Here is a 13,537-nt window from a genome sequence, read left to right on the forward strand (position 1 = left end):
ACTGGTCTTTGTGTGCTGCTTTCATTTAATTTCTAAATAGTGACTGGCGGTCAGTTGAACTGGCATTTGAGATTTACAATGTGTTCAGCTGATGAGGATTTTCTGATTGAACATTGCTTGGCTATATGAAATACTGCTTTCATCTATCAAACTGTGTGTGTGTGTGTGTGTGTGTGTGTGTGTGTGTGTGTACACGTGTATGTGTGTACATGCACCTTCTTTCCCCAGAATGCTCACTGTGCTCACACCAAATATTGTACAACTACAACACTGGGGAGACCTGCATTCCTACCATGTCAACAACGTGAGGAACTAATGTTTTATTGCCAAGTGTTCTGTGCCTTTCATACTCTCTTTTTTCACACTTGAAAGCAGGGTCAGGATAAAGAATAACCTCTACTCATGTTTAAACGTTTGGGAGAAAGTTTTCACTTCTAAATAAAATCTCTCGCTGCAAAAGGACGAAAGGAAATTATGATCCATTTCCTGGAAAAGTTCTGCTTCTTCTGTGATTGGGTTCTAGTGACCCCTAATGGGCAACTTAAAACAGCAAGGCAAGTCTGCAGTGGGAATATGCCTGCCCTGATTCTGGCTGCCAATTAGATTTTGTGATGTGTGTGGGGACAAGCTAAGCCTTATCAGCCTCTGTTTGAGATCAACAGATCATTTGAATGCATGTGAGCCCTCAGGTACACCTGGTTGGTTAATTCAGAGTTGGGGACAATCTTAAGTCACATTCCATCCCATTGTCTTATGGAAACTGGAGCATGCATGGGAAGGAGCTTACAGCAACTCAGTCTAAATAAGACATAATAATGCTCAATGGCAGGGAGAGGGCTAATGGCTCATGCCATTGTTATACTTCAGATCAAGAGTATAGCAACCCCACAAGCTACAGCGGAATAAGCCCTATTTCTCAGAGACCCACTCTTCTCACTTCCAAACACAGGAGGGCATTTTCCCAACCCACCACCAGTTTCCCAGTTTCTTAGCGGTAGACCCTGCAGTTGGGCCCTCTCCAGCCCAGAGTCCAGTGAATCTTATAATGTTTAATAGTAAGCAATGGGAATCATGGATTTTATTTGTGACACTTCTTACCCGCCATTTGCCATAAAGTCCCTGGGCAGATTGCAACAATATGTTAATTCGATGCTCGAAACAAGTAAAGCAATTCCAGACAAATGCAGCACAGTACACTGTAGGTTAAACAAAACTGAAGCGGCTGCCTCCCATGCAAATACCTTTGCTGTCCACGGCCAGGTTCAATAATCCTGTCTTCAGCGTACGGCAGAAGCTATGCAGCAGCGAAAGTGCTATTGTACAGTATGTATGTGTTGTTTGCCCATATTTTGGAAAGGGATGTTTGCCCTTGCTGTCTATCATCTCGTTTGTATCCTGCCTTTCCTGCAAGGAGCTGCATGTGGACTTGCCTCATTTTAACAGCAGGTTAATGCATTTACAGTAGCGTAGCTACAGGCACATAAGTATATAGCACAGCTCTTTTTAATCATGAATTTCAAAAAAAGGTGTTTAGAAATACTCAGCATGGTTTAGTCAAGAGCAAGTCCTCATCCAGATTGCAGCGGGGGCTGCTATTTACTTTGAATGCATCTCTTCTTTGACCCTCATTTGGCTGTACGCCAACAGGGGTCACTGAATCATCTGCCTTGGAGGTTTCGAACCAGAAAAAGGACAGACATCTTTCCTGGGGCCTTGAGGTCTTATTGTCTTAGGAAACTAAGACAAGAACAGATATCCTACTGCTCCCCTTCAATCTCTATGGATCTGTGATGGTGCGCAAGACAAGAGGGACAAGCCAGCATGCTCCCAGCCAATCCTGGAAATCACTATGAGGGAGAAGGAGAGATGAGGAAGGTTGTAGGACCAGGAGCTAGAGCAGTGAAAGAACAGTCCCTTAAATTGCATGTTATTTTTATTTGTTATGTGCTACTGCCTCTGTTAATACACTCGGATTTTGCTGGAGGGAGAGTGCCTATGAAGGTGGGCATGGTATAATCTGGAAACAAACGTGTTTCCACACATTTCCACACATGGTATAATCTGGAAACAAATGCTACAGAGGGATTTCTGTAGCAAAGCCTCATGGAATTATACAAGACAGACTCTGCCAGCATTTTCTTTTTATTTCATTATATTTATATCCTGTCTTTCCTCCAAGATAGCTTACATGCTTTTCTTCCTCCCTGTTTGATCAAATTAAGAGATCATGAATAGCCCTAGGTCACCTAGTCACCATCATGGTTGAGTAGAGGATTTGAATCGCAGTCTCCCATGGCCTAGCCCAACCCTTTAATGGTACATTGCAGTACATTTGCTACCAGTTCCCTTTACCAGCCACAGAATATTCTGAAATCAAGTAATCCACACCTTTAATTCCATGGTACTATGGAATGGAAGGACCCACTGCTCTAAGACACATGTTGTGGAAACTAACGTTCTGACTGCCTGATGATCAAACCCTGTAGAATCGCAGCTTCAGCCACAGAGTGAGGGATGCTCAGCTGATACCTCGCATGACCTCTTCCCTCGGCTTTCTTTTCCAAATTCAAAGCCAAATCTTGCTGTTTACATGCTCCTTGCTGTTTTCCTCCTTTCCTATCTAACATTGTCAGTCACATCCATGGGAAGATTAAGTGAAACGGAAGGTCGATTGATCCAGGGCACAATTTAAGACTTTCCTGTTCCAGAAGAATAAGCTGCTGACAAGATAAACAGGGCCTGTCATGTTCAAACTGGGAACTCCTGTTTGCTCATTTGTCTGCCCCCCTGTTCTGAGTACTGGAAACATAGAAAACAGCGGGGGGTAGAGGCCATGGGGGGGTTGCTGTTGTTGTTTTTTAATCTCTGAGGCGACAGGGCTTGCTAACCGCTAGTTGTTTGGGTGCTTCCTCTGCGAATCCTAAGTGCAATGGTGCAAGCTACTGGTATGCTCCACAGGATACCCAGAAAACAACAGAGATAGATCCATTAATTGCTTGTGCATCTCTAGGCTCACTGGATCAAGTTTGGCTTATAGGAGAAGCATAACATGTATGAAACAATACACCAGTCATTCAAAATGCTGAAACCTTGTAAGCTACAGGTTCTTCATCAGGTCTCCTGCTCCCAGTCTTTCTCACTATGGTGAGATGTATTTCTATTCAAATTTTAGTAATCATTTCCGAATTTGCATGTGCACAAATCTGTGTTCTCTTTCGGTGATGCGTTTCCTCTTTTTGGTAGCCATTCCCATACTGTGTGTGGAACTCTTTACAGACCCATATAACCTATACAGTCCTCATAGCAATGTGAGCTTGCCTGTTTGCTTTACAGGACTGAGTCAGAAGTACAAGGGTCAGTCTAGTGTGATCTGTGATGCATCCTCCAGCTGTGTCGTCCTCTGATTTTTCAGCAGCAGGAGAGACTAGACTAAACCTTGGTAAACAGGCTGCAATGACTCCACCATTTTTTCTTATTTTTCTTTTTTCTTTGTAAAAAAGCAAAGCCTTTTGTTCAGATCATCTGAGATAGAAAGGGCTCCTAGTACCTGCTTAATACCTTTTCCCTTCCTTTAATTGGCAAGGACCTATTATCTCTAGATCAGCTCCGCAAAGCAATGACTGGGGATTTATACTCTTTGATCCCAGTTGCTTTGATTCTAACAGCTTTTAACTTACCTTATTTATTCTGTAAAAGTGAATTCAAGCCAACATTATCTGCCCTGGGTTAAATCATAGCAAATGTGGAAATACTATATTTAAGAAAGCAAAAAGCAGGTGCAAAAACACAAAATGAGAAATAATGTGTTTGAGTGGCAGTTGGGGTGTGGCTGTATGATGTATTTTATAGCTTTATAAGATGCCATATATATATATATATATATATATATATATATATATATATATATATATATATATATGGCAGTGGAAAAAAGGCTACTAAAAATAAATTAAAACCCCTATCATAATTAAAATTACAAAGTATACAAAAAAGTAATAAACAAAATGCTGTAAAAGACCAATAACATTATTATTATTTTATTATTTATTGAATTTATCTCTCACTCTTCCTCCCAAAGAAGTCCGGGGCATTTTTGTTTTAAACAAAACCAATGCAATAAAGTGGTCTACAAACAACAACAGCTAAAAGCATTCTAAAAGTGGTTACAGCTAAAAACATTCCATCTAGTGATCTTGAGGTTCCTATGAACAGCCATTGAATTCCTGAGTAAACACGGATGTTTCAAAGCCCTCCTGAAAGTTAGTAATAATGGAGACGGATGCACTAGGCCATTTCACAGCTAGACAGCTACCACTGAAAAGGCCCTGTCCTGGCTCAGTGCCAGCCAGTGAACCCGCAGAGTTGGCATCACAAATAAGACCTCACCTGCCAAAAGTAGGGTCCAAAATGGTTGTTACTGGGGAAGCTGCCCTTTCAGGTACTTGGGCCCCAGGCCCTTTATAGGTAAAGGTAAAGGGACCCCTGACCATTAGGTCCAGTCGTGACCGACTCTGGGGTTGCGGTGCTCATCTTGCTTTATTGGCCGAGGGAGCTGGCGTTTGTCTGCAGACAGCTTCCGGCTCATGTGGCCAGCATGACTAAGCCACTTCTGGCGAACCAGAGCAGCGCACGGAAACGCTGTTTACCTTCCCGCTGGAACAGTACCTATTTATCTACTTGTACTTTGATGTGCTTTCGAACTGCTAGGTTGGCAGGAGCCAGGCCCTTTATAGGCTGGTCCTAAATTGAAAAACACCCTAAACTGAGCCATGAAAGTAACATAATGACACCCTAAGCCTAATGGTGGGGAAACTTAGTCCCTGTGGCCCGATGAGGCTCTCCAGGCCTCTCTCTGCCCCTCAGAATCATCCCCAGGCTACACCTCTTACAGGCCTGGCTTGGTAGCCATATGCACCTCAACTGTCCAGATTTGACTGAGACATCGTGAAATTACAGAAGCCATCTTGGCTTCTGACTGGATCCTGGGATGTCCCATTTTGGCTTCCGCAAGATCACAGCCCCAAAAGATGCCCATTTTGTGGGTGGGGGCAAGATCGAAGCCTCCAAAGACGCATATTTTTGGGGCACTCATTGAGGCAGTGGCAGCATAGGCACGGGGGGGGGGGTAGCCCTTGACACCCTCTTTGTCCCCACAGCCCTCATCCTTGGCCGTGGAGAGACAATAGTGTTTGAAAACCAGTTCATGTGGTCCCTGTGCTGCAGGCATCTACATTATATTGTTTTTCATCTGCTGCTTCTTTCTGTATTGTGTTAAACTGTTTTTAGCTGTTGTTATTGCATTTTGTACATTGCCTTGAGACATGCGTGGAAGATAATTAATTAATTAATTACTAGCTTAACGATGTTGTTGCTGATGATGGCAGCAGCAGGAAAGGTGTGTCATTTCAACCAGGGCTCATTATTGTGTGAGTGGTTAGGGAGCAGTGACATTCAAAATTATGCTCACGTGGTACATAAATTTCATCAAAAAGTGCACAGCTTTAAGATTATTTTGAAAATAGGTTATCTTCGAGCAAGCTTGTCTCTAGCATATGAGTAATTATTTCAATTGTCTGTTTTCACATGCCATGGATTAAATGTCCTCTAGAAACATAGGGCAGTTGTCGCAGAAAGTATTATTTTCCCCTCAGTGAATTCCAGATCATTTTCAAATGCTATTTAACAGCAGCCTGGTGACTTTATGTCTCAACACCTGCTTGAATCAGGCATTTAGAGCACAGATTCAAAAAGTTTGGCTTTTCCGTGTTAATTGCATTTTATATTTTATTTCTCCCTTTTGGAATGTTGCACATCTCAGATGCCAGAGGCAAGGAAACATATTAAGCTAAAGGTCAAAGAACTGAATTTGTAACTCAACAAAAACGCAACAAAACATTTGGCCATGTTCCATCGCACTCTTTACTGTTGACATGACTCAAGGGCTTTGCAGATGCATGTTTGTGTGATTTAAAAGTGAAGCACTTTTTCATTTTCAAAGAAACATTTTGAATATACTTCACAGCACTTCAGAGACTCAGACTCAAAATCAGAAACATACTTGATGGTTTCGTGGGGAGGATTTTTCACTTTTTTAAATTTAGAGGTTCCAACAAAAAGGTAGTTAAAGCTGCAGTTCTATGCTTCTTAACAGAGTGTCCCAAGGGCCATAGGATTCCTCACATTTCCCTCTCTAAGGATGGGTGTGTTGTGCTTGGGCCATGTCTGGGCAGCATGATGTTTGAGCCATTCTCTTTGATCACCTGCTGCCAGATACTCACAAATTGCATTTCAAAACCCTGAGAATATACTCTGCCAATGACCAGATCAGTTATAAGATTACAAGTTGACTTTGGTCATCAACCTGGGTGCTTCTGACTGCCATTTTATCTCCACAGTCTAAGGATGAAACATGAGGGGAAAGGTTTTGAAGCAGAAATGACCCACAACCCAGCCCATGCCAAAGCCAGCTGTTTGGCATGTTTATCAAACTTTTTAAAAGAGTAAGTTGTGGTTGTGGAGGAATAAATCATTTGTTGTCAATACAGTATTTTCAAGGTGTTCAACAAAGCAGTGAAGGCTGATTCCTACATGTGTCCAAGGCTTTTGTCATCATTTTGAGGTCAGAATCAAACCGTGTTGCCTGGCTGATTCTCATACAGACAAGCAATGCTGATTAATTATTTGAGTCTGTTGGTGACCAACCAGAGTCATAGCAAGAAGAATAAATATTTGCTTTGGTTCAGTTCACTAAATGGAAGTGAACTTGTTTTCTGGCTGGGAACAAGTGGGCTAGTGTTGAGTGTTGGATCTTCATGAATTGGTATTATCTGCCCCATCTTAACCCGATGACAAGATGATGATGCAGCAAGCAACCATGTGGTTTTGGGAGATGTGCAGCAATGTGAGGAGTAGCAATCAGGGTGTGCGGAGGAACAATCAAATTACCACTTTACATGTGATGCACAGCACTTGCTACTTCCTCAGCAACACACATGGCCACTGCACTGTGATGATGTAAATTAATCCTGAACATCTTTTGGAACATTTCCTTAGACCTTTGGGTGTCTACCAGCTTGCAGTGTGGATGAGGTTAAGATCAGGTTCCCAGGAAGCCAAATCTTGCATTAGATTATGCAATGCAAAACAAGTCTGCGGATGTGAGCACTGAATGCTAATAACCTTGACAATTTTTATTTATTCAACTTCAGAATTTATAAGCCACTCTGTATTTAAGGAATATCTGAAATAAATTTACAGAAATAATTCCTGCAACCTGCTTCTAGAAAAAGGAGATGTTTACTAATGCCGTTTTGAAGTAGAAATGGATGTAGTCTCTCTTGTCCCTTTAGCCTACTTTCTCTGCATTGAGTAGAGCGAACAATTCTGCTTCATAACACAGTCTGCACATGTCCCCTTCTATAATGGCTTTACCTTTATAGGGAAATTGCTGAGCATTCTCGATGGATTCTCCCCACTTCCAGGGTCGCTTCTGGCAACCACCATTAGGGAGCTGTTTTCAAAGCTCAATTAGTCTAGCTGTTTGCCTCAAGACGTAAGTGGTAGTTGTTTGACAAGCATGCTCAAGTGAGTTCAAGATAGGTAGGTAGGTAGGTAGGTAGATGATAGATAGATAGATAGATAGATAGACAGACAGACAGACATAATAATCTTCTCCCTTTCATGTCCACAGTAAGAGGAAGAACAAGCAAGTGGTAGGTCCTCTGCATGGGGAACATGGAGAAATGCTATTGGATGACAGAGAAAAGGTGGAACTATTCAACACCTGGGACGCGGATGGTGCTGTGGGTTAAACCACAGAGCCTAGGACTTGCCGATCAGAAGGTCGACAGTTCAAATCCCCGTGACAGGGTGAGCTCCCATTGCTCGGTCCCTGCTCCTGCCAACCTAGCAGTTTGAAAGCACATCAAAGTGCAAGTAGATAAATAGGTACTGCTCCGATGGGAAAGTAAACAGCGTTTCCGTGCGCTGCTCTGGTTCACCAGAAGCGGCTTAGTCATGCTGGCCTCATGACCCGGAAGCTGTACGCAGGCTCCCTTGGCCAATAAAGCGAGATGAGCGCTGTAACCCCAGAGTCGGTCACGACCGGGCCTAATGGCCCTTTACCTTACTCAACATCTACTTTGCCTCTGCCTTCACCCAAAAGGAAAGCAATGCCCAACCTGGTGATAACAGAATAAATGATGTAAGGAGGGAGCTGCAGCCCAAGATAGGAAAAGAGGTATTAAGGGAACACCTAGCTACTTTAAATTAATTAAAATCTCCAGGGTCTGATGAGCTGCATCCAAGGGTACCAAAGGAGCTCTCTTTTTAAACAGAGGTTGGGTGGCCATCTGCCATGTTTTATCTAGTTGAGATTCCTGCATTGCACAGGGTTGAACTAGATGGCCCTTGGGGTCACTTCCAACTCTAGGATTCTATTATCCCTGTGACACCAGGAAAAGCTCCACTTTGTGTGCTTTAGGTTCTCCTTAGTCCAAAAGTAGATCACCAAATAAACACTTTAGAGCATGTGGGGAGAGGGTAGCTGGGGATTTTCTCACTATCTGTCACTAAATTAACCACACATGCAAGCAATTGTCAAATATCTTCCAGTTACTAGTACAATTCATCACACACTTTGTACTGCCTCTAAAACATTAATGAGAAGCCATGTTGTACACGCTGGAGGCAGATCTGCTGACTCAGGAGTTCTCTTTCTTAGGATATCCTTTTTCAAACCTAATGTTGCATTCAAAACTTTACAGGTTGTTTTTGTTGTTGTTGTTGTTTTGTTTTTTAGTACAGCAAGTGCACAATTTGTCCCCATATGCAGTATATCTACAAGTGCTCGGGAATTATTATAGCCCTGACCTGTTTTCTTAAGCTCTTGGGAGAAACAGACACACAGATACACAATTTATTTCAACTTAAGGATGAAAGTTATTTCTTTCATCTTATCAAGTTGGCTCTTGCCTGCAAAAACATACATCACAATCAATGCATTGGTCTTTGATTCCACACGGGAAAAACCTTTAGTCCTGCAGAGTTGTTCTATAAGGGCAACATGGAGATGAGGAAAGAGAAAACAAGAGAGCCATTGGTCTGGTTGTAAGGCGCCTGTCAGACCACGCTTGGCGGGGCAGCACCATGCTCCATTGATGATCAGGTGGGGTGGGGTCTGATGTGGCATTGCTTCTTGTAGAGCATTTTGTCAATGGAGTTGGGCTTTCAAGTCTCAATGAAAAATGGCATGCTTTTATACCATGTTTAATGTTGGAGCAGCTTTCTTGTAAAAGCACGTTTTGGTGCTTCTGCAATTTTAAATCTGTGCTATAGAATATAAATCCAAGAGTTGGGAGCTCAGGCTAGCATCTTGACATTTAATAGGCGACAAAACAGTTCTAACATTGTCGTAAATAATAATAGCAATAGCGTTACCATCAGAAAAATGCCAAATGAAAAGTTTTAAAATGCTATGCTCTGGCAGGGTTTCAGATTCTCAGCAGAAGTTTTTGAATGGCGCTAGGCGGAATAGTTGAATGGGGGGGAGGGGTTACCTACCTTTCAGGGGATCTGCCCACCCCAATAATTTACAACATAATAAATATGCTTTTAAAAAATCAAGTGATTAAAATAACAGTAAAGCACCATTAAAAATAGAAGCAGCAGTTGAAATAACTATTAAAACGCAGCACAATAATTAAGTTATTAACGGATGCAAAGGAAAGAGGAGGCTTCGCACTGCCGGACTTGAAACTATACTACGAACCACCATGTCTTTGCTGGTTGAAAGAATGGATAAAATTAGAGAATAAGGAGTTATTAGATTTAGAAGGATTTGATAACAGATTTGGATGGCACGCGTATTTATGGTGTGAAAAGAATAAAATTCATAAAGGTTTTGGGAACCACATATTTCGGAGCTCATTAATAGAAATATGGGATAGGTACAAAAACCTATTAGAACCCAGAGTTCCACACTGGTTGTCTCCATTAGAGGTTATGAGTGTAAAGAAAATAAATATGAGAGGTAACTGGATTACATATGGTCAATTGATAATCAAAGGAGGAGGAAAATGGAAACTAAAGCCATACGAACAAGTTACAGAACATGTTTATGACTGGTTGCATTACTTTCAGGTCAATGAAATGTTTAAAAAAGATATCAAAGAAAAGGGTTATGTAGAAAAAGATTCAAAGTTCCAGACAGAAGTGATAAATAATGATTCTAAAATTCTGTCAAAAATGTACAAAATATTGTTGGAATGGAATCTGAAAGATGAGGAAGTTAAATCGGTAATGGTACAATGGGCCAAAGATTTTGGTTGTAATATACAGTTTGAGGATTGGTAAAAACTGTGGAAGGAGAACTTAAGATTCACTGCTTGTATGACACTAAAAGAAAATGTTATGAAAATGTTTTACAGATGGTATATCACACCGGTAAAATTAGCAAAAATGTATAAGACGTGTAATAAATGTTGGAAATGTAAGGAAACAGAAGGAACGTTTTATCACATGTGGTGGGAATGTAAGAAAGTGAAGGGATTTTGGGAGATGATATACAATGAAATGAAAAAGATGTTAAAATGTACATTTGCAAAGAAACCAGAGATATTTCTTTTAGGGATTATAGGAAAGGAAATAAGAAGAAAGGACCTTAAACTTTTCCAATATGCAGTTACAGCAGCAAGAATCCTATTGGCCCAGAAATGGAAACAAGAGGAAATACCGACGGTAGAAGAATGGAGACTGAAGCTGACGGACTATGCAGAACTGGCAGACTAACTGGGAAAATCAGATATCTTCGAGACCAAAAGTTCATCAAGGACTGGGGGAAATTTGTTGAATATCTGAAAAGAACATGTGATGTGCAAACAACGCTAGTGGGGTTCCAAGAAGCACTGTGAAAGTTGAGATATATTGTTTGAACAGAAACAGAAGTGGGAGGGAAGGTTAATGGCAATATAAACAAAAGAAATGCCTAACTGGGAGGCAAATATGGATGATTGTCAGAGAAGCTGAAGGAAGTCCAAATAGAGTTAAATTTGTGGAAATTCTGATATGATTGTTTGTGTTGGAAAATTAATTAAAAAAATTATGAAAAAAATAAACAAAACGCAGCACAATAAAAATCAAGGAAATGTCAACTGGAAGGCCAACACAGAGAACAACATATATGGGGGGTGGGGTGCAATGTAATTCAAATTGCAATGCGGCTACCACAGAGAACACCCTGTTCCTGGTCTTCTCTCCAACCTCTCTCCAGTGGACAGGCTGTGATTACCCCTGCCTGTGTTTTCTAGTAGGTCAGGCATGGGGAACCTTGGCCCACCACATGTTGCTGAACTACAACTCCAATCATTCCTCGTTATTGGTCATGTTTTCTGGGGCTGAGGGGAGTTGTAGTTCAGCAACATCTGAAGGGTCAAAGGCATTGTTGCACACCATCCCAATCTCTAAGTGGTATCTTTAGGATACATGGTTTATTTACACATATATACAACCTAAGCCTATGATGGAGGTGCTCACAGCATGAACACCTCAAGTGTGTCTTGCTTCTCCCATAGCCACAGCCTTGGACCCCAGCAGAAATCAGCCAGTTGCTGCCTGCTTCTTTTGATGGAGTTGCTGCTGGATCATTTGCTTAAGCTGCTCCATCTGTTGCTCTGGAGCTTCTCATTCCTGGCTCATGCACATACACAATTTCTAACTCTGGCCTTTGTCTTTCTAACTAACATGCACAAAGCCACTTCCTTTGTTACCTTAATGGTTCATACTTCAGAAGCCATTATCAATAAACTTGCTTGGCTGTTCCAGCAATGTGAATCACTGCTGGATCCAGGAATTGGAAGGGACTCAAACATTAGTGCCTACCACCCCGCCCCAAACCCCTCACAACAGTATCATGTTCACTTTATGACACCACATGATCTCTTCTGGGAAAATGTCACTTGTCTCTTATTGTTCCATAGGGTATTTATCAGACGGCATATACTGTACACTATTCATTGTAATCAGATGGTTTGACTTTCTTACTGGCATTTCCATTACTGTTTCCCATTGCAGGAACCTTTAAATCAATGAACATGGGTTACATTTTGTGCATTTTTGTCCTGTGGCCTTAAGAGCCGCCAGGTAGTTTTAATGAACTTGTGTTTGGCCCAAAGGGGTCCTGTGTGCACTGATCTATTGAGTACTTATTGCAAATATTGGTGACCTCCATTTTCATGTTTCATGGGTGGTATGGAATTTTAGGTATGCAGAGGCACTGAGGAATAAAAGGAAATATGGTCAGCATTTTCAGATAGTTACCTAACTGCTCTTTATTTCTGGGGCTAATGCTTTGTTTTTAGTGCTTAACTCAGATACGTTGGTTTCAAATATTCAATAAATCAAGCTGCAATTTTAAATAATGAAAATATTAACCACATTTAAAATACAAAGATGTAAACAACAATTTATTTTTCATAACAAGAATAACAGGTACACATTTGTGTGTGCACATATATAAAAACATCTCTTTAAATTAAAACGTTACTTCAGCTCTAAACTATATGAGATCTAGCGAATTATGTAAAGCTGATGAGTAAGGCAAGATACATAACAGATCCAAGGTTCCTTAATTAAGTTGCCGTTGTGAGTGCCAGGGTCAGCTTCAGCAGTCTGGGGGAGCTGCCAAGATTTTGCTCATATTTTGCATGGAAGCCACCATATTTGTCAACTCACTACTGATAGTATGCAGCTCCTTTGCCATACTGCAGAAGTCCCCTCTGAGTCCACAAACAGCGTTTTTAATCTCTTCCAAAAGGGTCATGGCTTTTTGTTCAGTGTTCGTACAAAGGAAGTGTGTACCAGGCAGATCAGCAGCAGGAGACTCAATTGCGGCAGCCGCAGGAGGTGTATCATGCACCACATTGTCTTCCCAATTCTCAGAATAAGCGCGGCAAGTTCTACGCCTACAACTATCAATGTTTTTGACTGGACATTTTGAATTATCTGGAAGAAGACTTAAGATGTTAGCATTTTCAAATACATCAGGCACTTGGCAGGGTGAAAAGGAATTTGCAATCCTTTCTTTGAGATCGTTAAAGAAAAGAGAAGGCAGTCCAGGTGGTGGTGTGAGCAAATAAGAAGGTCCACGTGAAGGAAAACAATGAGGCTGTGGGGTGTTGTTTGGAACGGCTGACTCAGGGGATGACATTGAGAAAGTGGAAAAGGAGGATGTTGTTCCCATTGAGCCGGCAGAGTCTGAAATGTACATGAAAGAAAAGTACGTAATGTTATACATTATTTGCCAAAGGTAGATATTCATTTTTAAGACCCCCTGGACCGTGCTAGCATCTTACTGAAAATAAATGGAAGTATCTTAACTTACAATGTGCCATGTTTAAAGAAACAACAAACAAATTGAAAGCCAAACATGGGATTCAATACACAATGGAATCTGGAGCTTAAGATAGTGAGATTTATTTATTTATTACCTGGATCAGCTGTTCATCCAGATGGGGCTTGTCCATTTACATTATTGGATATG

General features: G+C 41.3%; 1 protein-coding gene across 4 annotated transcripts in view; it reads right to left on the minus strand.

Annotated features, from left to right (window-relative positions):
* Positions 1 to 12,433: 12,433 nt before the first annotated feature.
* Positions 12,434 to 13,537, minus strand: part of ENTHD1 (ENTH domain containing 1) — a 35,306-nt gene continuing 34,202 nt past the window's right edge. For all 4 annotated transcript variants that reach the window (XM_081210873.1, XM_081210870.1, XM_081210872.1 and 1 more), the window contains exon 8: positions 12,434 to 13,251. In XM_081210873.1, the coding sequence (XP_081066999.1) occupies positions 12,659 to 13,251 (593 nt within the window). In that variant the 3' untranslated portion in view covers positions 12,434 to 12,658. The remainder of the gene's footprint in view (positions 13,252 to 13,537) is intronic.

The sequence above is a fragment of the Podarcis bocagei genome (assembly GCF_964188305.1).
Source record: "Podarcis bocagei genome assembly, chromosome: 10".
Classification (NCBI taxonomy): domain Eukaryota; kingdom Metazoa; phylum Chordata; class Lepidosauria; order Squamata; family Lacertidae; genus Podarcis; species Podarcis bocagei.